General features: G+C 42.9%; 1 protein-coding gene across 3 annotated transcripts in view; it reads left to right on the forward strand.

Moving 5' to 3' along the window:
- LOC144685008 (protein kinase C-binding protein NELL1-like) overlaps positions 1–26,120 on the forward strand; it is an 814,339-nt gene that overhangs the window by 115,242 nt on the left and 672,977 nt on the right. For 2 of the 3 annotated variants that reach the window (XM_078549518.1, XM_078549520.1), the window contains exon 7: positions 24,847–24,929. The exons of the other annotated variant lie outside the window; for it this stretch is intronic. In XM_078549518.1, the coding sequence (XP_078405644.1) occupies positions 24,847–24,929 (83 nt within the window). The remainder of the gene's footprint in view (positions 1–24,846; positions 24,930–26,120) is intronic. 3 annotated transcript variants of the gene reach the window in all.

Genomic DNA, 26,120 nt, shown 5'->3' on the forward strand with positions numbered 1-26,120 from the left:
TGAGAGGCCCTATATAAATAGAACTATTTCACTTTTCCTTTTTTGTACGTTCAGAATTTCAAGCTGTTTAATTATTAACTCTGAAATTCACTGCAACTAACCTAATAAGCCACAACATTAACCTAATATGAAAAGCACAGTGTTTGGCCCAACAAGAACGTGTTTTAAGTTCATTGATCTCTTGGTGTGTTGCTGATTGATTGCATTGCAGCTACAACCTTCACCTTCTTCCATCTCCCAGCCAGATAAAGGTGGAGGTGGAAAAGCAGGATTGCTCCCACTGCCTTCACTATCTTGGTACCTTTGCTCCCATCTGGCTGGCTAACATAACACTAAAGCAGTAAGATGCCAGCTGGCTGCAACTGACCTGTGGAAGATCCAGGATTGGGTTGTTGTTAGCACAGAAAGCCCCTGAACCTTGCAGAAAATTGTCCTTTTCCCCTACTGCCAGGTGTCCTCTATTATGACACAGCTGATGGTAAAGGCTGAGTTGCTCAAATTCCAGAGGGAAACTTGAAACAACTGCCATAACCCACCTTTGCAATTAGTCAGTTTTGAGATGCAGACTTTGAATTCAGTAGCAATAAGACCACCGAGTTTCGAGGTTTTTTTTATAAAACTAAATTAAAAACTTATTAATGTAAGAAAGATTGTAAGCACATACGTATATCTACAAAATTACTACTATAATAACAACAAAAACCTCCCAATTAAACTGGCTCTCAGTTAGACCTGCGGTAAGGCAACACATAGATTTAAACAGACCTCTGGCAAAGCACACCCTGGATAGTCGCATTCAAAATGAGTTTCTTTCAGCTCTGGGTCCTTGCAGACAGACTTGAGGCTTACAGATCGGAGGCTTCAGATCTTAGAATCCCTCCTACTTTGTACATATTTTCCTCTTGGAATGCAAATTCTCATTGTCACGAGGTTTTTTTTTAAACTTTAAATCCTCTAACAATAAAACCCACTTTACTAGTAAGCTTTAAAAAAAAAAACCACATTGTTTCTGAGCTTCATCTGGTTAGGTGTAATATTTCACCCGCACTTTTGAATGGTCAATTTAAAAATGCAAATTACCCTCTTTACACTTCACCTTCTTTTCCCCCATGTTTACCTAATTACCATTTCAAACCTACTTCTCTTCTATACACCAAAGCCTTTAGACCAGCTGGCTTTAATCCAGTTAAGACACATATACATACACACACATAGACAGACACCACTAAACTCTATTTTAAAATAATTTCCAATAACATTATAGATATTATTATATCTTGACATCCCCCTCCTTATCGACAAATGAACCATCAAATGATGGTTTGATGGCTTCATTTTTAATAACCCATCTTACACTATCTCCTATACATTTACACTATTACATTATCAGATGAATGCATTAACATAACAATATGTATATATACAACTCCTTGGTATCAGCAGAAATCATTCCAGTTCAGTGTCCAGGTTTTAAAGTGTCCAATTTTCCCTTTAATCTTCAAACTCTTGATAACGCACCTGCAGTCAGATTCTCAGTGACACGTATTATCTGTAGATTAAATGGTTGCATTAATAAACTTCACCTGAATAGCCTTGCACCTTTGTCTCGAAATTTGACCAGAAACTTTAAAGGATTGTGGTCTCTATAAACAGTTGTTTCTGACAACTTGTTTGCCACATAGATTTCAAAATGCTGCAATACTAACACCAAACCCAGTGCGTCCTTTTCAATCGTTGAATATCTTCTCTGTTGTGCATTCAACTTTTGTGAAAAATACCCTATTGGGTTTTCAATTCCAGTGTCATCTTGGAACAGTACAGTCTCAATGCCTATATCACTTGCGTCAACGGCCATAAATTGCTTTGCACAATTGGGTACTGCCAAAACTGGTGTCGTAGTTAATACAGTTTTCAAACTATCAAATGACTTCTGACGTCCCAATGTCCATTGAAACTTCTTGTTCTTTTTTAATAGTTCATTTAGTGGAGCAGCCACTTGGCTAAAATTTGGTACAAATTTCCAGTAAAAGCTACTCATACCCAGAAATCTCAAAACTTCTCATTTTGTTGTAGGCACTGGGAAATCCACGATAACTTTGACTTTCACACCTCTTGGAGCACCTTACCATGTCCAATGGCATGGCCTAGATATGTAACTTGTGCTTTTGCAAATTCACTTTTATCCAAGTTCATCACTAAATTAGCTTCTTGTAATCGAATAAATAATTCTTCCAGATATTGTAAATGCTCCTCCCACGTCTGACTGAAAACTATTAAGTCATCAATATAAACTGCACAATTGCTTAGGCTTCCAAATGGCATGACTTTAAACTGATATAGTCCATTTGGCATCATAAAAGCCGATATCTCCTTCGTTCTCTCCGATAACGGTACTTGCCAATATCCTTTTAGCAAATCAATCTTTGTGATAAATTTTGATTGTTCCACTTTTTCAACACAATCCTCCAACCGTGGTATAGGATATAAATCTGCTTTTGTCCCACATTCATCTTTTGACAGTCCACACACAGTCTTTGTGTTCCACCTGGTTTCGGTACCAGTACAATAGGTGAACTCCAGTTACGGCACCTAGACTCAATGGTAACATTTTGAAGCATGAAATCAATTTCTTTCTGTACTTGTGATAACTTTGCCGGATTTAATCTATAAGGATGTTGCCTTATCGAAGATGAAACTTCTACAGAGACATCATGTCCTCCCCAACTTATTTCCACAAATAGCTTTGTGTGACTGCAATAGCTTTTCCAAATCACTTTGACACTTGCTTGGAAGGTAACTCAATGTTACATTTAAGTTTTCAAGTACCCCCTCATTATCTAATTTGATTAGAGGAAAATCAATTTCAGGTTCCTGCACTTCTACCCCTTTCTCATTATCTTCCACGAGTAATACCTCTTTTTGTTCATCTTCCCTGTCAACGCACTTTTTAAGCCTATTCACATGACACACCTTCTGCTTCTTTCTTCTACCTGGAGTATTTATTAAATAATTTACTTCACTCAATTTCTTTTCAATCTTCTAAGGCCCACTAAACCTTGCCTTTAATGAATCACTCAGTACTGGTAAAAGAACTAGCACTTTCTCTTCAGCAATAAAATTCTGAGCTGTAGCCTCCCTGTCTGCTTTCACTTTCATCACTTGCTGTGATATCTTTAAATGTTCCCTAGCCAACTCACAGCTCTTGTCTAATGTCTCTCTGAAATTTGATACGTAATGCAGGAGAGTAGTTTCTGGATTTTGACCCACCAATTTCTCATGAATCAATTTCAGTGGTCCTCTTACCTCATGACCATAAACTAGCTCACAAGGACTAAAACCAGTCAATGCATTTGGAGCATCCCTAATAGCAGATAACAAGAATGGAATTCCCTTATCCCAATCCTGTGAATAATCCTGAGAGTACGCTCTCAGCATAGTTTTTACAGCTGGATGCCATCTTTGCAAAGCTCCTTGTGACTCTGGATGATAAGCTGTTGATTTAAACTGTTTTATCCTCAAACTGTTCATTACTTCCTTAAACAGCTGTGACATAAAATTTGAACCCTGATCTGATTGTACTTCCTTAGGTAAAACATATCTTGTAAAAATAATTGTTTAACTCTTCCACAGTCTTCTTAGTTGTAATATTTATTTTAGGTATCGCTTCAGGAAACCTGTTAGACACATCCATTATTGTCAGTAAGTACTGATTTCCACTTTTAGTTTTAGGGAGGGGTCCTATACAATCAATCATGAACCTAGCAAAAGGTTCTGCAAATGCTGGTACTGGGGTTAAAGGTGCCGGCTTAATCACTGCTTGTGGTTTCCCTATCACCTGACATGTGTAACGTTCTACAGAAATTGACTACATCCCTATGTAATTCTGGCCAATGAAAGTGTTTCTGTACTTTTGCCTGTATCTTTCTAATTCCTAAGTGTCCTCCCCATTGGAATTTCATGAGCAGTCCTTGGAATCTCATTTCTATACCTGAATGGGATAACAATCTGATGTACCTCCCTCCATCTTTCATTTGCTGAGATATGATTTGACCTCCATTTTCTCATTAAAATATCAGTCTTAAGGTAATAATATCCTGGAATACATTTTGTTTCTGAGTAAGTTGTCTGATATAACTGTTTTAATTGCAAATCCTTTTGCTGCAACTCAATTAACTGCCTTGAGTTAAATACTTCAGCTGAATGGTACTCTCTTGTGACTTTCTGAACAATGTTATCAAACACAGTGCCTGTTAATTGGATTTCAATACCTTCTACCTTTCTTTGAATTGCCTGTCCTTCTTGTTTTTCTTGTTTCAACCTGTGTGCTCTGCTCTCGTTATCACACAATTTGGAAACAACCCAGGATGCTCCTCTTGTAACACCTCTGTCGAAAACACTTCTACAGACTGCTCATCTAACATCACGCACGTTTGTGATCCAGCTATATCATTACCCAGAATAAATTGAACCCCTGCAATGGGCATTTTTCCCACCACCCCAACAGTCACCTCGCCAGTTTTCCACTTACTTTTTAAATTTACCTTCCACAAGGGAATAGCTTTAACGTCTCCATGAACCCCACTTATTATCACCTGTTCCTGCAATACTCCCTCGAACAACAAACGTCACTGTCCTACAACATTAAGGATTTACTAGCCTCTGTGTCTCTTAAAATTTTAACATCTTTACCTACACCACCCTGCACACATGGAAAGATTTTCCCCTCACGCACAAAACCTTCAAACATTCTTGCAACCTGCTCCTCAGAATTTTCTTGGGTAAACTGTGAACACATTCCCACTTCCATCAGAGTCAGCACGGTTTTATGGAGAGTAAATCGTGTTTGACTAATTTGCTAGAGTTCTTTGAAGATGTGACAAGCAAAGTGGATAATGGGAATCCTGTAGATGTAGTATATCTGGACTTCCAGAAGGCCTTTGATAAGGTGCCGCATAAAAGATTAATACACAAGATAAGATCACACGGAGTTAGGGGTAATATATTAGCTTGGATAGAGGATTGGCTAACCAACAGAAAGCAGAGAGTTGGGATAAATGGGTCTTTTTCTGGATGGCAAGCTATAACTAGTGGGGTGCCACAGAGTTCGGTTCTTGGGCCCCAACTATTTACAATCTATATTAATGACTTGGATTCAGGGATAGAAGGTACTATAGCTAAATTTGCAGATGACACCAAAATAGGTGGGAAAGTAAGTTGCTATGAAGAAATAAGAAATTTATAAATGGATATGGACAGGTTAGGTGAATGGGCCAAAATTTGGCAGGTGGAGTTAAACGTGGATAATTGTGAGATTATCCATTTTGGTCGGAAGAATAAAAAGGTGACTTATTATTTAAATGGAGAGAAACTTCAGAATGCTTCAGTGCAGAGGGATCTGGATGTCCTAGTGCATGAATTGCTGAAAGCTAGTGTGCAGGTACAGCAGGTAATAAGGAAGGCAAATATAGTTTTGGCATTTATTGTTAAAGGAATAGAGTATAAAATATGGAAGTGTTGTTGCAACTATACAAGGCATTGGTGAGACTGCACCTGGAGTACTGTGCACAGTTTTGGTTCCCTTACTTGAGGAAGGATGTAGTTGCACTGGAGACGGTTCAGTGGAGGTTCACTAGATTGATTCCAGAGATGCGGGGCTTGTCTTATGAGGAGAGATTGAACAGTTTAGGCCTATACTCGCTAGAGTTTAGAAGGATGAGAGAAGATCTAATTGAACAATATAAGATGCTAAAGGGGATAGACAAAGTAGACATGGAGCAGCTGTTTCCCCTTTTGGGACATTCTAGAATGAGAGGCCATAGTTTTAGGCTAAGGGGTGGTAGATTTAAATCAGAGATGAGGAGGAATTACTTTTCTCAAAGGGTCATGGATCTGTGGAATTCACTACCTCAGAGTGCAGTGGATGCCGGGACGCTGAATAAATTTAAGGAGGAGATAGACAGATTTTTAATTAGTAATGAGTTGAAAGGTTATGGGGAGAGGGCGGGAAATTGGAGTTGAGACTGAAATGAGATCAGCCATGATCGCAATGAATGGCGGAGCAGGCTCGAGGGGCTGAATTGCCTACTCCTACTCCTCGTTCTTATGTTCTTTACCTATAACTGATTCTCCCTGTTTTACTTGTACACAAACCACTGGTTTCTCTTGTGCCGGAGCCTCAGAACCCACAATACTTTTACTTCCAGAGCTTTTCTGCACCCCAATAATTCCAACAAATTTTCTTTGCAATTTCCAATGCACTGACTTTGTGTACCCCACTTTATTACAATGAAAACACCTGAACTTTTGAATGTCACTTCTACCCTCAGCATCTTCCTTTTTATTCTGAGAAAAACCTTTCTGGGAATTTCCAGCTACTCCTCTTCCTTGACTACCTACCTTCTTTTCACCTTCCTACTTTCTATCCTTTTCAGATTTAAAAGGGTGACGGAAGAAAGGTTTAGCTTTATGCACTAACTTATAATCATCAGCTATCTCTGCTGCTTGCCTTACAGAATCAACTTTCTGTTACTCCTCACTATTGAAGGAATTAAATCTTTAAATTCTTCCAAAAGAAGCACTTCTCTAAGAACTGCGAAAGCTGTCTCTATTTTTAAAGCCCATATCCATCGGTCTAAATTACTTTGTTTTACTCTCTCAAATTCAATATAAGTTTGCTCAGCTGTTTTCTCATATTCCTAAAATTTCTGCCTGCATACTTCAGGAACCAACTCCTATGCATTCAAAATAGCCTTTTTCACCATATCATAATTCACACACTTATTCAGACAGCAAAGTATATACCTCATGCAGTCTACCCACCAACCTGGATTGAAACAATAATGTCCAGTTTTCCTATGGCTATTTCATCTGTTTAGCTATCTTCTCAAATGAAATAAAGAATGCATCAATATCTTTTTCCTCAAACTTTGGAAGAGCTTGTACAAATTTAAATATCTTCATTGTGTTCTACTCTGACACCTTCTGGTGTCTCTTTATTAACTGCCAACATTTTCAGTTGGAACTTGCTTTTTCTCTTTCCTCCTCTATCTTCACAATTTCTAACTCCCTTTCCTGTTTCCTTTCTCTCTCCTGTTCCCTTTGGAATGCCCTTTCTCTTTCTTTTTCTTCCAATTCAATCATTTTCATTTGCAACTGAATTTGAGCCCATTCCAATGAACCACCCTTGGAGAACTCTGTCTCTCAGGTGTTCCTCCCAATTTCAAATGCTGTGCTCTCATTTCAATTATGTCTTATTTCCCAGGTAACCCCAATTGTAATTTATCCGCCCACTTTGTTATCTTACTCTTGGATACTTTTTGTAACCCAATCAGAGTTATATCTTCTACTTCCAAAAAAGATTTAGCCATGGATACAGCCATTTTTGCAGTCTCACCACTTAAAAAATACGTCACACCCACTTCTGAATTTAAACTGCTGTTCATACTCATAACCTTAAGATTCACCAATCCAAAAAAACAAGGAATTACGAATATATCCTGGATGAGCCCCCAGTTATTACGACACAGCTGATGGTAGAGGCTGAGCTATTCAAATTCCAAAGGGAAACTTGAAACAACCGCCATTACCCATTTTTGCTATTGGTATGTTTCGGGATACAGGCTTTGAATTCAGTAGTAATAAGACTACTGAGTCTCAAGAGGTTTTTTATAAAACTAAATTAAACATTTATTAATACAAGAAAGATTGTAAGCACATATATATGTCTACAAAATTACTACTATAATAACTGCAAAAATAACCTAATTAACATGACTCTCAGATCCCTGGAAAGGCAATAGTAAAACACATAGATTGAAACAGACCTCTGGCAAAGCAAACCCTGGACAGTCGCATTTAAAATGGGTTTCTTTCAGCTCTGGGTCCTTGCAGACAGACTTGAGGCTTACAGGCTGGAGGCTTTAGATCTTAGAATCCCTCCTCTTTTATAAATATTTTCCTCCTTGAATGCAAATTCTCATTGTCACGAGGTTTTTTTTTAACTTTAAATCTCCTAACAATAAAACCCTTTCATAATACCCAATTTACTAGTAAGCTTTAAAAAAAACACATTGGGTAGAATTTTCCCTTAGGTATGCGGGGGTGGGCCCTGCACGGCCGCGCATAAAAAGACACGCGATGACGTCGGATGAATGTCCTGATGTCACTGCGCCATCGTGATATTTAGTTGGGCGGGCGCGAGATGGTGTCCGATGCGTGCCCGCCATTAACTAACGGGCCACTTAAGGCTCTTGACTCCCCAGTTGATGCCGATTTTTTTTTGCCTCCCGTGTAGTCTTCGGGTTGGCGCATGGGCACAACGGACAGGCGGGTAGGAGACATTTGTATAAACCTCATCCATGGGCAGGATAAGAGGGCTCACTGGAGTCGTGAGTGTGCACTGTCAAATATTTATTTTTCAAAGTTATTGAAACTTGCCTGTGTGATCTGCAGTACTTCAAAACGCATTCCAGCTGCTTTGTCTGGACTCTAAACCTTCAGGTCAGCACTCTGCAGTGAGGAATCTTTTCTGGGCCTACAGGTTTCAGGAAGCCTTTCCGTAGCCTGGGAATGGAAGCTGAACTGTCCACTGGAGGCAGCTCCTCTGAGGAGGAAGGGAGGGCTAGAAGGAGGAGGAGGCCAGAAGTGCACATTCAGCCTCCAGGGGAGCCACCTTTGGGAGGACAGGCACAGACACAAGGGCTGCAGGGCCAAGAGATAGATCAAGGTGGAAGGGGCCGCAGAAGACGCCACTATCCTGCTGCCAGGGGATACAGGCAGCGAAGCAATTACCTCAATATGTCTGAGGTGCAGTGCTGAAGGAGGCTCAAGATGCCCGCCCACTCCCACTGTGCACGGGAGTCGTGAAGTACACTGGGCGAGCCTTAGTTGGCCCACCTGCATAAAGTGACGGCACGGACCCGATCGCTAGTGACGATTGGGTCCGCCCCCACTCCTGCTCCACCCCCATTCCAGCTCCGCCCCCTCCGCCAACCAGGAAATTCAGCCCATTGTTTCTGAGCTTCATCTGGTTAGGTGTAATATTTCACCCGCTCTTTTGAATAGTCAATTTAAAAATGCAAATTTCCCCCTTTACACCTCACCTTTTTCCCCATGTTTATCTAATTACCATTTCAAACCTACTTCTCTTCCACATCAAAGCCTCGAGACCTAGACACCTTCCAGGATCTGATCTGATGTCAGAGCCAGCAGGCTGGAAGGGCCAAAGATTGGACTATTCCATCCTGACCCGAGCCTCCAAGGTTACAGTAGAGGAGAGGCTGTGCTGCATGTTTCTCAGGGTTGAGGCCAGGGAACATGGCAGGTGAGCAAGATATGCTCATTCAGTTCACCCCAGCTCCGTGATTGTACAGAAGCCACACAATCCCATTAAATACAAAATTCAAAGTACTGTAGAGGCAGGTATTCTGAAATTAAAAAAACCCTAGAAAATGCGGGGAATACTCTTAAGGAGACAGAAATACAGATTTGAATGAGAAAACGATTAAAAATGCTTCACTGTAATTAGGACTTGGAACTTTCAGATATTTTTTTTTAAATTAGTTGTCAATCAACTGCAAGGATCTGTTATTTTCCCACTATTCCTCCTCTTGTCCAGTCCCAGTGACCCAACTGGGATCAGCTAATGGCCACAAAAACAACGAGTGGAATTTGACAGTCCCCCGCCAGTGGGCTACTGAGGGGGGAGGTGGGGGTGAGCATAAAATTTCTCTTTTCGGCTTCCCGCTGGGTTTCCTTTATTCATTCATGGGATGTGGGTGTCGCTGGCTAGGCCAGCATTTATTGCCCATCCCTAATTGCCCTTGAGAAGGTAGAGGTGAGTTGCCTCCTTGAACCGCTGCAGTCCATGTGATGTAGGTTGCCGCCTGCCCTGACCTCACTGCAATTTTAGGTTGGGATGGGCGAGGCCTCGGCCAGCCAGCCGGCCCTGGCCCCAGTTGAGGCCCTTAAGTGGCCAACTATTGACCATTTAAGGACCGTTTCCTGCCCAGCCCCGATTTTCAGTCCTGGGGTATGGGGGAAACCCGAAACTAATCGGGTTGAGGCCTCGGGTGGGAAGGGGTGGGTTGGGTGCCTCCATCAGCGGTCCTTTTTAACATCGGGCCCCCCTTAAGGTCTGTAACTGCAGGACTGCTTCCCGCAAGCCTTACCCCCCCCCCACCAGCCTCTCTTTCGACACCCCAGTCCCCCACTGTCCACTCCCCCTAGGCCTCCCGTACCCTTCCCGCCCTGAGTGCCCCAAAGCTTACCTCTTGCTGGAATCTCGGGAGTTAGGCTGCAGTGCAGTCCCCGGCCCTGTCCACTGCAGCTCCTGGCGCTGCAGGGACTAGAGAGCTGCTGGCCAATCAGATTGACCGGGAGCTCCCTAAGGCGGGACTTCCATCCCAAGTGAGGGGCAGGAGTCCAATTCACGCTTGTTGGAGCATGAAATCGCAGCAGGGCAGGCAAAGTTGGCAGGGATGTGTTCCCCACCATCCGAAACCCTGCCAAATCCTGGCCAATGGGTGGAATCTTGTTGATTGTTGAATCTCTTACTGGAGAGCCAGTGAGAGACCCGTACTGCCGCCTTTTCGGGAAGGCCTGCGGATCCACATGCTACTCGGGCAGTAGCTGGCCCACCCCTGGAACAAAGACCCCGGGGTGGAAAACTCGCCTACCGAGAGCTGCCAGCCAGCCGGAGGCTGCTATCACTTGTGCTCAGCAGCACCACTTGGGAAGCCGTGCCTGCTGCTAGAAGGACAGGCACTGGAGGCCTAGGATCATGGAGTGACCCAGGCCGCAGGTAAGTAATTTGTTGGGGGGGGGTGGTTTTCATGAGCTTGAGGTCATGGGATGAGGTTTCTAGGGGGATCGGCGGCAAAGGCAGGGAGGTGGCTCTTAGCAGGCCCTCCTGTCCCGACGTCCAGTGCCTTTGATCAAGGGCCACCACCCCCACCCAAGGCACCAGCCCTGGAAGTGACAAGCCGGTTTTACCTGTCATGCAGGCCGCATGGCGATTGGTCTGCCTGCAGCTGGCGGCGGTGGGATGAATCCCTTAAGTGGCCATTAATTGGCTATTTTAAGGGTCTGAGTTGGTGGCAGGGCGAGAAGGTTGACCATGGGCCTCCCTGCCAAGAACCTAATTCCGGCGGAGGCAGGAGGGCACCAGGGTTCCAGTACGCCGCTGCCACCCCACCTTAGCAAATGCCCTTCCCGCCTCCAAGCTTTCCCCGAGCGAGAGCACAGGATTCCGGCCGGTGACCCTAATGTTTCCGGGGAAGTGTGTTCTGAGCTGGGGGAGCAGTCACGGTTGGGAAATTCGTGGATGGCCAGGCGCTATTTACTGCAGGATGTCTTTTTAAAATGAAAATAAAAGTTTTTCAGGTTTCCCGCTGGATAGCTGGGCTGACTAAAATTGTAAAATTTTATCTTCCCACCTGACCCGAATCCACCCATTTTTGGCGTTAAAATCCCTCCCTGAAAAAAACACTTTCATTTTTACTGTTATTCTGGCAAATTGTTGAATTGAACTGATATGTGAGAATGGGCAGCCACATGCTGCTGTTGATCTAATAATAGAGGTTTGAACAGAATAATTTATACCCAGTGTTACTTGGAGACCATCAGACCTACATTTTCCTATTGTAACTTTAGAACTAAGTGTTAAGCTCCTTCTTGCACACTGAGCTTCAGGAGATTTCGGCCTGGGAACGATCAAAACGTTGAAACTTTACGGTGCAGAAGGAGGTCGTTTGGCCCTTCTGCCTGTGCCAGCAGAAAGCGCCCGGTTGATCACAGCAAATAATTCAGTGCGCCTTCAAGTGATTTTTAAATGCGGTGAGGGTTTCTGCCTCTGCCAACCTTTCAGCCAGTGAGTTCCAGGCCCCCAGCAACCTCTGGGTGATAAAATACTCAACCCCCTTCTAATTCTTCCGCCAATTACTTTTAAGATATGCCATTTACTTACTGAGCTCTCTGTCGAGAGAATTATTGAGAGCCATGTTACTCTGTAGACCTTCATTGTGATCATGTGACATTCCCCTTTTCGCTATTTCAATGGCAGCGTTAATCCACTCAAAATAAAAGGGATAATATCTCAGTTAAAGTCAAGAACATTTGATATCCATGCACTAAATGTACACATGATAACATTACTATTAATAACATTACATAATGTTATTATGACAGTAATTTCTAGGCTTTATAGTTGCACATAGGTACTTCAAAAGAAAATGAAATGACATGTTCCAAAAAAGGCCCTGAAGATATAAGTATGCAAAATTCTTCCACACTTATGCACTTAATACATACTTGGAGACAGACATCTTTATCAATAGTTCCATAGGAAATCACAGCAGTTATTTTTCACTGATAACTTTATTCCCCACTTCCCCCCACCACCTTCTGTCCCTTCTAACATTCCTTCCTGAGGAATTTGATATCCTTCAGTTCCTCACCGAAGTGGCTATAATTCACGCTATGAGCCTCGATATTGGAAGTCTGCTCAACTGCCGAGGAATATCACAGCCAAGGCCAGTCTGATGGCTCACATACCATATTTTCACTAGGCAGCAATTGGAAGCAGGAACCTTTGACAGTTTTGTCATCACTAGCTAGGGTGCTACTGCCAGTTGTAGCAACTCAACTGCTGTCTAACCGAGACCCATCCCAGCATCCTGCACAGACCATGGACTGGGCCCTTCTTGACCTATATGGTCCAGTTAATCACTGGGTTAACCTGCTGAATCATTAGCCATGTTCTGCAGCATTTAATTTGTAGTTGGAGAAATCCAAGGTTTTGAAGAAAGCGTGTGAATAAAAATCCCGAATTGTGCTACAGGTTTCTGAAATGCCAAGTCATTTCTTTAATTTGAAAAGACATTTAATCCCAGTAATGATGACACAGTTACTAAGTCTAGCCTTTCTGTGATCTTACGAATAAGTTTTGTAATTTCAATAGTTCCTCCTTGCTTGTAGATTCCATACTTAAATATTAATGCATCAACGCAACTCTGTATTCATAATTCAGAGAATTGCAAGATGTGAAAGATCACCCATGATTGTATTGAATGGCAAGAGAGGGCTGTAAGAGCTGAAATAAAAGCAAAAAACTGCGGATGCTGGAAATCTAGAACAAAAACAAAAATACTTGGAAAAACTCAGCAGGTCTGACAGCATCTGCGGAGAGGAACACAGTTGACGTTTCGAGTCCGAATGACTCTTCATCAGAACTAAGGAAAAATAGAAAAGAGGTGAAATATAAGCTGGTTTAAGGGGGGGTGGGACAGGTAGAGCTGGATAGAGGGCCAGTGATAGGTGGAGATTGCCAAAAGATGTCTTAGACAAAAGGACAAAGAGGTGTTGACGGTGGTGATATATAAGGAATGTGCCAATGTGGACATTAAGGGTGGAAAGCAGGACAAGCAAGGGCTGAGTGGTCAAGTCCTCCTATTTCTGTGTGTTTGTGCAATCATTGCAGATCAGATTAATGGACCCAAAGGGTGGAGGGACTGCAGTGCCAAAGTTGGGGTGCAGGCGACTGCATCTAGCTCATTTTCCTTTCCAAATTCCACAAGTCATTGGATTTTAGGTAGTTTCCAGAACATGGGATGGTGCACAGCATTGGCAGTATGGCAGAACATTGGACTCCCCTCTGCACCTTATCCAAGACCAGCATAGAAAACAGATGAAATCTTCTGTGTCTTAGCAGAAAGTTGGATTACCCTTGATATCTTTCTGATAGTCTTGTCTGGCAGAATATTCATTCCTGGGTCCAGTTGAGAGTTAACGATGAGGATATTCCACTGCTTTGCAATAGTTTAGATCAAACTTAGCCATTTTATGCCACTATCGATGCATCATCTAATTGTTTTTTGGAGTGCGTGGGTGATTTGTTTAGGTGTGTGGTGCCTTTAATTATTTTTGCAAGGCTGTATATGTACAGTAACCTAAAGGGGCCAGTTATGCACGATCTGCGTGGGAACTTTCAGGTTGTTGTCTCGCTATGTGGCTTAAGGGGAGCATCAGCTTGTACTATATTGTCATGTTGCATTAAAACCGAGCTTCCAAGGAGTCCAAGTAGTTTTTCTTTCAATATTTTTGACTGTACACGGGATGTGTTTATCCCAGGTCAGCCTACAGAAAAAAATTGCACTGTGATATATTTGAGCAACTGAGCTAGGATCAGAACAAAAACAGAAACAGAAATACCTGGAAAAACTCAGCAGGTCTGGCAGCATCGGTGGAGAAGAGCACAGTTGACGTTTCAAGTCCTCATGACCCTTCAACAGAGCTAAGTAAAAATAGGAAAGGGGACTCGAAACATCAACTGTGCTCTTCTCCGCCGATGCTGCCAGACCTGCTGAGTTTTTCCAGGTATTTCTGTTTCTGTTTTTGTTTGGATTTCCAGCATCCACAGTTTTTTGCTTTGATCTAGGATCAGAGTATGCAACTTGTCTAATATACAGCTGAACATCTTTGTCTGGCTTACAGACTTGTAACAAGTAATGCTGATGCCATCTTCTATATAAAAAGATTAATCTCTGAAGTGATGCATCACATGAGGTCATTCAAGAAGATTAAAGAAAATATCAGGCCAAATACCATGCCTTAGGGAATTCAGTGTTAATGTATATCATAATTGTTCACAGATTACTGTCTAATGCTGTCAGCTGAATTTGAAAGCTAATAGACATTCAAGCAATCATTCTCAATTGTGTGATATTTTGGCTTTGCTATTAAGGCTGCTTATCATGTATAATTTGAGAGTTATCCATTATTGGGAACCGGTATTCTAAATCCCTTGGCCATCTTTCATCTGATCGATACCGTCTCCTTGTCCAGGCAAGGTTTAAAGAATGAGAGACATGAGTAATTCAGGTAGTGCAATTTGAGCAAGATTTACATTGCCTCTCTTCAGCTTTATGAATTTCATAATGTTAAAGATGGTGTTGGATAATTCTTTCTTTATTCTTCTAAATAGCTAGAGACAATGGGCACCAAATTTGGATCTGCAATGCTGCTGGAACTGCTGCTCTAGAAGCCAGAGGTCATTCAGCACTTGTGGTCACTTCCAACACAGCCTATCCAGCATCCCATGTTGGGAAGGGTGCTTGCATGGGTGCGCCAGAAGTCTCCCAACAAGCCAGATTGTGATGTGAAATAACCATATAGGCTGATTTGGCACTTTATTTACAAAGTTAGACTATGCGAGCTCACTTATCACTCACGAAAGAGCATTTGTACAGCTGCCAGAGTGACTCACCACTTCCTTCTCACGTGAGGCAAACAAAGCACATGCTTGCATCTGTTTCCATGGCTAAGCTTCCTAACCAGCCTGTGGCCATAGCTCGACAGGCACCACTCCCCATCAGCATGGCAGACTAGGAGACTCACCTGCTCTTACTGCCTGCCATAGCTGGGTTGGTAGAGATTATGGATTGATACACAACCTATTTTGCTCTGTTATGAATGAACTTTCCAAGGCCATCAAGACCTGGAGTGGGACTTGAACCTGGAGCTTCTGGCTTACAGGCAGGAACGCTACGCACAGTGCCACAAATCCTCCCAGTAGTGTTATTTAAAGGACCAGGCACCCAACTTGCAAGATGACACTAACCTCTACTATGGCAAAGCCTCTGGAAGTTCTTCTGGAGTGTTTTTGGAGATCTTGTGGTGAGGTTCTGGATTTGCTGCAGTGTGCCACTGCATCCTCACATGGAGGGCAGAGGGTTTGGCGACCTGCCCACACACTTTAGGTGTATAAAATTATGAGGGGCATAGATAGGGTAGACAGGAAGGAACTTTTCCCCTTGGTGGAGGGATCAATAACCAGGGGGCATAGATTTAAGGTAAGGGGCAGGAGGTTTAGAGGGGATGGGAGGAAGAATTTTTTCACCCAGAGGGTGGTGGGCATCTGGAATGCAGTGGTAGAGGCAGTCAAGGTAAAGTTATCAGTCTCTAAGGGGATTATAACAGCCTTTAAGAAGAGCAGGCTGGCTGCATGATGCATTATCAGTGCATGCTATTCGGCCCCCTGCTGAGCACTCAGGGAGCCAGCAGCATGGATCCCACTAGGACTAATGCTGCATTTGGGTAAATGAGAAGGTAGGACGAAGTTTGTATGCTGCCTTCCTCAAAGCCAAAAGGCACAGGCAGGTCACAAAGCATGACCCATGCGCTTGGGAAAAGAAGGCTATAACCTATTTTTTGCCCAATATGTTTGATAATTCACTTCATTTATCAGGGACAAAATATTAATCTTAATTACCTTAACCAAGATAGAATGTGTTACATTAGCCCTGTGTCTGAGACTTCTGCACTTAGATATTGATCAGAAAGCATGAAAATGCCTTCTCCAAGGCCACGGTCTTGAATAATAGCTTTTCTTTCTTACTAAGTCAAACATTTTTTTTTATTCGTTCATTCATGGGATGTGGGTGTCAATGGCTAGGCTCGCATTTATTGCCCATCTCTAATTGCCCTTGAGAAGGTGGTGGTGAGCTGCCTTCTTGAACCGCTGCAGCCCCTATGGTGTAGGTACACCCACAGTGCTGTTAGGGAGGGAGTTCCAGGATTTTGATCCAGTGACAAGAGAAGGAACAGCAATATATTTCCAAGTCAGCATGGTGAGCGTCTTGGAGGGGAACATCCAAGTGGTGGTGTTCCCATGTGTCTGCTGCATTTGTACTTCTAGGTGATGGTGGTCGTGGGTTTGGAAGGTGTTGACTAAGGAGCCTTGGCGAGTTCCTGCAGTGCATCTTGTAGATGATACGCATTGTGCGTCAGTGGTGGAAGGAGTGAATGTTTGTGGATGGGGTGCCAATCAAGCGAGCTGCTTTGTCCTGGATGATGTCAAGCTTCTTCAATGTTGTGGGAGCTGCATTCATCCAGGTAGGTGGAGAGTATTCCATCACATTCCTGACTTGTGCCTTGTGGATGGTGGACAGGCTCTGGGGAGTCAGGAGATGAGTTAGTTGCCACAGAATTCCTAGCCTCTGAACTGCTCTTGTAGCCACAGTATTTACACCTTTATTTACACCTTTCAGTTTATGGTTCTCTTCCTGCTGCACACAACTGTAACTTGTGTTGTTCCAACTACTGATTTATTTCAAATAGTTTGTCAAGCAGATGAGTGGCCTCCTAGCCTTTTCACACTTGAATGCTGCTTTCTATTGTTGCTCATCTAAACCATGGCTGTGTTGTAAAACAACCTTTGATGCATGTTCTCACACTACCCCCGCTGTGACAAAAGTTTTAAAAGCTTTTCTTCTGTAGTATCGAGAGATGCTTTTGAGAACACAATTTCAACAAATCATTCTCACATTCTTTGCATCTATAAAAAAGAAAATAAAAACTTGCATTTTTGTAGCATCTTTCATGACCATTAGATGTCTCAAAGTGCCATACAGCCAATGAAGTACTTTTTGAAGTGTAGCCATGGTTGTAATGTATGATATGCACACCATAAACTCTCAGAAACAGCAGCGTGATAATGATCAGATAATCTTTTTTTCTCGTGATGTTGATTGAGGGATAAATGTTGGCCAGAACACAGAGAATAACTCTTCGAAATAGTTCCATGGGAACTTTTACATCCACTCAAACAGGCTGATTGGGCTTCGGGTTAATGGCTCCTTTGAAAGATGGCTCCTTTGAAAGGTGGCACCTCTGACAGCGTAGCAGGCCCAAAGTGCTGCACTGGAGTATCAGCCCTGATTGTTGCTCTCAAGTCCTGGACTGGGATTGAATCTGGAACCTTGCGACTCAGAGGTGAGAGCGCTACCAGCTGAGCCACAGCTGACAAATTTAAAACTTACTGAAAGCCTATTTTAAACCAAAAGCAATGGAAGGTCATGAGGTCATGTTGTCATCCCTACAGGTGGCACTTGGGCAGATGTCTTTTTGTCTTATCAGAAATCATCTAATAAGATTGCAAAACAAAGGCCATTCAGCCCTTGTGGCAGTGCAAGCTCTTTGCTACAGATCTGAAGCTAATTCCAATGTTCTGCTGTCTTCCCAATGCAGGATGGATGCCTGCATATAATATATATTTAATGCTCTTGTACGTGACAGCGATCAATACTTATTTACTAGTTTAGACATTTATATTTCTCTAATAGTTTGCAGTATGGTTTGCAGTATAGCCTTCATGTTACGTGCTGAACTGACAGGTCCTCATTTGGAGTGACTTGTGGAGTCAACAGACCTTAGCTCTGCATCGCCCCCTGGTCACTCTAAGTGGAGCTCTCTGAAAGCCAGATCATGGCTAATATGATTTTTAGGCTTCAAAATTCTGCATACCTTTTGAAGGGGATGGAAATACAACGTACCAGAACTTCAACCCTTTGCTTTAATCCTCTGCTATCCCAAGCGTTGGAGATGCAATCATATTAATATGCAGGACAAGTGCCTTATGCCTCTGCGGCATTGGAGGTGACAGAAACGATCATTTATCAGGCCGATTGAAAGAATTAAAAGGAGGCTCCATTCTCCTCGGGAACTGGTAGGGCAGCATTCTGAAGTTATTTAAATCCCTCTGAGATGGATTATCTTTGTTCCTGTACTTTCCTGAGGCCTTCACAGCAGAACCCAGGCATGTTGTCGGGCCCGATGGATCTCATGCCTACTGTCAGGAATGGAATGGGTGGATTTCCAGGTTAGCTCAGGAAAGCCCCACGGATGTGCCTCTAAAATTAGTGCATGGTATGAAAAGTAATGGATTTAAAAAACATCCACAATTGCACAATTTGCAGACTATCTTCATTTGGGCAGAAACCAGGGACACCTAAATTGTCTGTCGCTCCTTCCACCCCCAATGACAGAGATTTACACCCACACAAACCTCAGCATTTCAGGGCCTTAACGTTGATGAAAGTAGAATGGCGTCACTAAAGAAAAATATAACTGCTCGGATGCCCAAACAACCACCTGCAAACTTTTAATTGTTTGTTTTTCTTTGATGGGATGTGGGGGTTGCTGGCAGGACCAACATTTATTGCCCATCCTTAATTGCCCTTGAACTGAGTGGCCTCCTATTGGCAGTTTTAGAGGGCAGTTAAGACTCCACCATATTGCTGTGGGTCTGGAGTTACGTCTAGGCCAGACCAGGTAAGGATGGCAGATTTCCTTCCCTAAAGGGCATAAGTGAACCAGATGGGTTTTTACAACAATGAATGCTAGTTGTCATGGTCACCATGACTGAGACTGGATTTCAATTCCAGGTATATTGATTGAATTTAAATTCCACCAGCTGCCATGGTGCAATTTGAAGCCCTGTCATCTGGATTACTAGTACAGTGACATTACCACTATGCCACCATCACCCCAATTGGTTTGTACCAATTGCAGCTATACTGAAGTTGGTGCAAAGCTGATTTGGTCTCACAATGCTTGTCAGAAGTCAACCCTGTAGGTTTTGCAACAGGGGTACCCTCTATTGTATTCACATAAGCTGCATAGTATAACTGGCCTTCTAGTAACTGTTTTTAATCAACGCTTAGAGTTTGTCAGTGACCTGAGATGTTAAAATGTGCTGCCATTGAACTAGTCTCAAGTGCTTGGTGGAGAAACTCTTATCTTGCCCATTGATGCGAACAGCTGGATGATGCTGCTGCTTTTCCTAACCTGAAAATGATTTGCTATTCTCTTCAATACAAGCATGGTCAACATTTTCAATATAAATGTTAATGTTCTTTCAATTTCAGCGCCATTCTTTTAAGATTGCAGCTCTTTATTCATATGCAAGTTATCAATGCAGATGTCATTTTCTCAGCCAGAATGAAACTTCTGCTTTTAGAAACAAAGCAAGAAAATTAGCTGAGAAATAGTTTGTATAAATTTCATCGAAAGTAACCAGTTTTAAAAGGGGAAATTTTTATTTTTTGTCATTGCTCCCTGCCCCCATATTATTTCTTGTGCTGAACACTGACTGTGTTTGGAAAAATGAATTCTTAGTGCGTGTGCATCACCGGCAAAGTCCGCTGCAACCTGCGTAGTGAAGGAGCTCCTTTAGTCCTGTTAGGTGGGGAGTTCCAGAATTTTGGCCCAGGGACAATAAAGGAAAAACAGCATGTGGGTAATTTGGAGGTGGTGATGCTCCTAGGAACCAGCTCTTGTTCTTCTAGGTGGTATAGGTCATGAGTTTGGGAAGAGGCTGAGAAAGATCTTCAAGTGGCACTTGCGGTTTCCTCAGCCTGGGCTGTTGCACTCAAACACTAGACTCCACTATTTTTGAGGATAGGAAAGCCCCTCTTCATGTTAGGTTACTCCTCATTAAATCACGGTTAGTCATCTGGCTTGATGGTGATGGAGTAAGGGATATTCCAGTCATTGGCATTACAGATTGTGGTGGTGTACGTTTCTGCTGCTGATGGTCGCTCGATCTTGTTCTTAATCTATTCCATTTAACTTGGAGCTACTGCCAAATAATACAATGGAGGGTGAACTCAGCGCTTTTACTTGTACCAGCATCTTTGAAGCTGAATTTAAATACTCAAATTGCTGTGGTGGGATTCGAATTTGCATTCTTTGGAAAACTAGCCCAGTAACATAATCGCTTCGCTACCCAACACAATGTCACTTTTGAACAGGCCTCCTACTCGAAACGTCCACGAGCCTGGTTAAAATATTTTTGTCTGAGTTCCTCTATCCGTTAGGGGTCTCAGCACAATTTTGGTCCAACATTGGAGCTGGGTTTTGAGTGGCTAGACCAGCGGCCCTTAAATAGATCATTGCAAGCAGCTGCAACAATAGCTTGCAGAAAGCTTCTTCGGTGATTGTGTGTCGGAAAGAGATTTTGTGTCTGCCTCTTGACCTCACAGAAACCTTAGGCTTGCTGCCAGTCTTTCTGTCCCCACCCTCTTTCATGACACGCTTCTGACTCAACTCTTTGGGGAGGCACTAGGTTTGCCACCCATGCCTGATTGGTAGCCTAGATACCAAGGCTATCGGGAAGGCATAATGGACACCCCTCCCATTCTGAATGGATGACTAAGTTGAAGCACAAAGTATGGTGAAATGATTGTTTTGTATTGCTTTTTATTCCCTTACCTTCATACCTCACTGTGACTCGAGGCAGTTGGTCAACGAGCATTTAAAACCAAAGGAATGAGCAATACTTAATGTTTGGTTAGTTGGATGGCTGGATTGGGAATTCGGCAAAGTGAGAGAGGAAAATGCCCTATACAATTGCATTTGGTTGGGCAATGCATTCTTTGGAGGCTGCTGTATTTGCTTGTATTTTTAGCAGTTTTCAGCCACTTCTCAAGCAATACTGGAGTCCTGCATTTATCCATTTGTGGGTGGTCTGGAACAGTTAGCAGGTCTGTAGATGCAGTGTGTCTTTTTTGTCGATGAACCATTTCTTTATACCTCCATTCCTACTAACAGGTTTCTGCCCAAATTTGAGCAGTGCGTAAGGATACAAAATGAGATGACAAATTGCAGTGCGAAAGCATCTCATTGACACAGATGCAAAAGCCCAATCAGTTGCAAAAATACATCATCACCCGCAATAGTCTTATGTCAGACTACAAATGCAAACATGCATTTTTAAACAGGTTATCGAAATTAAGATATTATAATTCACGACTTTGAATATTTAATAGTCCCAAAGATGCACAGTGAGGAGAATTTTCTCTCCACATTTCCCTTCTCTTGCATTTGGAATGCTTTCTCTGCCTTTAGGCATTGCTCCACACTGCCTTAAGTGATGCATTTGGTTTGAAATGGCAGCAAGTATGTCAATTGTCATTTTTCTTCAATTATGTTGTTCTCATTTTGGGCCAGTAGCAAATTCAGGGCAAATGCATTGACAGTAGAGAGATATTTGCTTTGTGCAAAAGTCATGTGCTGTCATTGCAGCACTATAAATGTTTCTTTCTTCCTTAATATGATGTGCCCTTGTGAATTAATCTGCCAGCTGGCGTTTGTAGCATACTTAACATTCCTGTTCCCTGTGCCTCCGATTTTTCTTGCTTTTTTTGTCCCCTGGGCTAAATGTGCTTGGCCCTCCTTGAACATTTCTACCACACCCTAGCTGGAGTGCATTATGAAGGCTTGGAAATGGACTGGGAGGCAGCTATCCTGGGCCACTATCCTCACTTGTTTGGCCTTTTAAGGGCTGCAGCCCCTGTCAGTGCCCTTTACAAGGCTGGTGAAGGCTGGATGGAGTTGGGGCTGGTGGACTCTGGGCGATCCCCAACTTAGTGGGGCTGGTGTAAGGCCGGAGGACCGTATGTCCAGGGAGATGGCCTCCAGAGGAGTGCATTGATCTCTCGGGCTTTGGGTATGGAACAAAGAATAGCCTGGGACCCTGAAGAAGAGGTTTGTGTGTTTATACTTTGTGGAATGTTTTAGTATTGACCCCATCACAAAGAGGTGATTGTGATGTTCCTGTGAAGGTGTTCTTGTCCTTATTTGCGGTTCCTACACCTGGATCCATTCTGGAGCCTAAGGTTGGTGGTGGGCATGGAAGTGGGAGTGATTTCAGCTGGGACACAGGCGGGGGCACAGGATGGTTGATCACACGTGATCTTGCGCTGGTCAGCTCGTTACATATATATCCACAAGGAGCTCACCGATCCACATGGCAGGGGTAGGTAGGAAGTCACCATTCCCACTGTAACCTCATGGGGTCGAAGGTCCAGGCTGCATATTTCAAGGGCACCTGGGCAGCCTGCACTGCTCCTTCCACCTTTGCTCGCTCACTGCTCCACCCTCCCATGCCAACCCTTCCCTGGTCATCCACCGTACAACTGGCACTGCCACCCACCCCCTCCCCGCCCGCCTCCACTGTCTGAAGCATAAGTTGGTATTTATAGATGCTTCCCAAAGAGGACACTGCAGTGGCTGCTCACTGTTGATCATGGAATCCCTTCTGCGCAGTTGTGAATGTTAACGTTTTAATTTCTCCCGGGCGGGGAACCGAATTTGGAGGGGGGGGGATCTTAATTATGGCGAGGGTGGCCTTTTAATGAGCATGCGTGACTTGCTAAAGCACGCTTCCTGACATTCTTCATCAGGAGGCTTGACCCGCCTTTGAAGTCCTGAGAACAAAATTCTTAGGCCGGAATCTTCAGGTAGGGTGTGCGGGGGCAGGGGCCCCGCTCGCCAACACATAAAACGACGCGTGGTGACGTCGGGCGTGCATCCCAACGTCAACTGCGCGTCATTCAGATCTTCAGCTCGGCGGGCGTGCACCGGAGTCGGCTGTGTGTCCGCCGAACTGTCAAAGGCCTGTTAAGGCCATTTAAATATCAATTAAAATAATTAACAGAGCTTAAGGTTGGCGGGGGGGCAGGCCAAGAGCCCAGGCGGCCTATGCATTTATCATGAAACCTCATCCACGGGCGGGATGAGGTTTCACGGAAGTTTCTAAACTTTAATTAAAATTTTTAATAAAATTCATAGACATGTCCCAGCTCGATTTGACACTGTCACATGAGGGGACATATCTTAAATTTTTTTTTATCTTTTAAAAAACAAACTAATCTCCCTAAACAGCTCTGTGCCTCGGGGAGATTTCTGTGCTCTTTCGCACGCATGCGCGAAAGAACGCAGGATCCAACTCCACCTACCCCCCCCGCCCGCACAGGGAGCGCTCAGCCGCTTCTGGGTGCGCGTCACGCTGGGTGGGCCTTAGTTGGCCCGCCCACGCAAAATGGCGGTGCCCAGATGATCGCGGGCGGCGTTCGGCTGCGCGCCCACCCTCGCCTGCTCCTGCCTAGCGCCCCCCACCCCCGACGGGAAGAAAATTCTCCCCCCATAGTTCGCCCTGACGTCGGGAAACTGATCTTTGGCCTCACGCCAAATTAAATTCCCCCGTCCGCCAAGCTTCCCGCTGCTGGTGGGCCCAGAAGATTCTGTCCAGCATATGTGTTACCGAGAAAATTAATAACTAACAAAACAGCTTTGTGCTATTATTGTATTCTACTCGCCAGAACAACATATCCCAAAGTTAAATTAATTTTAGCCGGGTTATGAAGCAGTTGAAAGCAATCGTAGCCAATTATATACAGGATTATCGCTTGATTCCACTGTTGGTGATGGAAGATTTCAAGTCATTGATGAATAATTGTCATCATTAATTTTTGACTCTATTTGAGTGACCAATGCAAATAAAGTAACAGTTTGCTGAAGAATATTAAAAATGAGGGGCAATGTTCACTTTTCAGTTCCAGTGGTCTTTCAGCTTAATTAAAAAAAATTGACATTGCTTTAACAAAATTACAAGCGGGTTTAATTTACGCGGATAAGTAACTTTTTGAAATGTCTTTGTTGAAAAGTGCATCTGAATGTTACCGCAAATATGATCACCAAACCAGTGCAAATATAACTGCTTCTGAAAATCCCAAAATCGTTTGAAAAATGTGGTGGACACAGCTATATGCTTTTCAGAGAATTACTTTTTGTGGGCATGAGAACACAATGCGGCTTGCGAATGAATCACTGACTGTATTTGAATAACATTCTATTGAATCGCACCAGGGAATGAATGGAGATAATATGGCAATGCAGATTGTGCTTTCATACAAGTTTGCTACAAATTCCATGGTGAAAACTGAATGCTTGTTTAGTCATTGCTATGGAAATCAAGGCCATCTAAATTGAAAGAGTGTAAAGTTATATTACGTGTGTCAACATTACTTTTGTGCTGTTTTCGAAGGTGATGCAAAGCAAGTTAAGACCTTTTGCCGTTACCGTGGAAACTGTAACAGAAATGAACACATGCTTTTAGTAAATCTACATAATCGCCCATAGTGTCATAAGCATTGTATTCCATTTATTCTCTCATTCGAGAGACTCTTACACTTCTGTCCTTTTTTTTTCACTTTTGTCTTTTTGGAGCATGCCCAACATGCAGTGACTTCCTTAATCTGGTGCAAGGCATTATGGATCTACAGGAGCTTCTCGCTAAAATGACGACAAAAGTGAGTTTACCAGAGAATGCAGTCTGACTCTTCCATAGGATTTTTAACTTTTGAACATTTTGGCTCCAGTTGATATCTTGGTGTTTCATTATGGCCATTGATAACTGGGCAAGTGGATGGACCCTTCCATTGTCAAGTCTAAAGAAAGGACTTGCAATTTGTTTTTATGGATAGAATGGATTTATGGTTTTGTTGGGTGACTTCATGATGTTGAAAGTGAACTTAGTAACAGAGGGCCTTGAACTGAGATGTTTCGTTTCCAAAATTAAATGGATTTTGTTTTCCTGATTTTTTTTTTTCTCATGACCCAGAACGAAATAACAGTAAAAACTGGGAAATAAGTATACTGGCCTGAACTGGTCTTGTACACCTTAAAATGGAATGCCAGTAAAAACTGGGAAATAAGAGTACTGGTCCGAGCTGTTTTGTCCTTCCTCCCCTTGAAGTAATCTGGTTTATCTAGCCCCCTCGAAAGGAAAGGAAAGAATGTTATGGAGTAACACAACATTCAAGTGTGAAAATAAGGGACTAGGTTGTATTATGGTATATGAACATCTGAAAGGTTTCACTAGTGGTCATTCAGCTCTTTGAGCCTGTTCCACCATTCAAATAGATCATGGGCTATTTGTATCTTAACTCCATCTACCACCTTGGTTCCATAACCAAGGATACACTTGGCTAACAAAAATACACCAATTTCCATTTTGAAATTCTAAATTGACCTAGCTTCAACAGCATTTTAGGGGAGAGAGTTTCAGGTTTCTACTCACCCTTGTATGAAGAAATTCTTCCTGAAGACACCCTGAATTGATCAACTCTTGTTTTAAAATATGCCCCTTGTTATGGCACCAGAAGAAACAGCTTTCCTCTATTTATCCCATCAGCTCCTTTAACATCTCAAGTTGATCATCCTTTTAATCTTCTATATGAATACATATCAATCGTTAAGCTCAGAGGATGTTGAATAGTTCATCAGCACTCCAGAATATTGAATGATTTGTTCCAGGAAGAGATGATTGAATTGAATTGAATTGAATTGAACTTGACAAGAGTGACGGAGAGAAAGCTTGACAGCTTTAATTGTCCTCCATTTTACCTTGGAGATGTGATAGAATTATTTTTTTTTTTTAAATCAGCAAAACTAGCTTAAGATCAGATTTAGTGTTGCCAACTGACACATGGCAGATAACC

Source organism: Cetorhinus maximus, chromosome 9 (genome assembly GCF_964194155.1).
Source record: "Cetorhinus maximus chromosome 9, sCetMax3.hap1.1, whole genome shotgun sequence".
NCBI classification, from domain to species: Eukaryota; Metazoa; Chordata; class Chondrichthyes; order Lamniformes; family Cetorhinidae; genus Cetorhinus; species Cetorhinus maximus.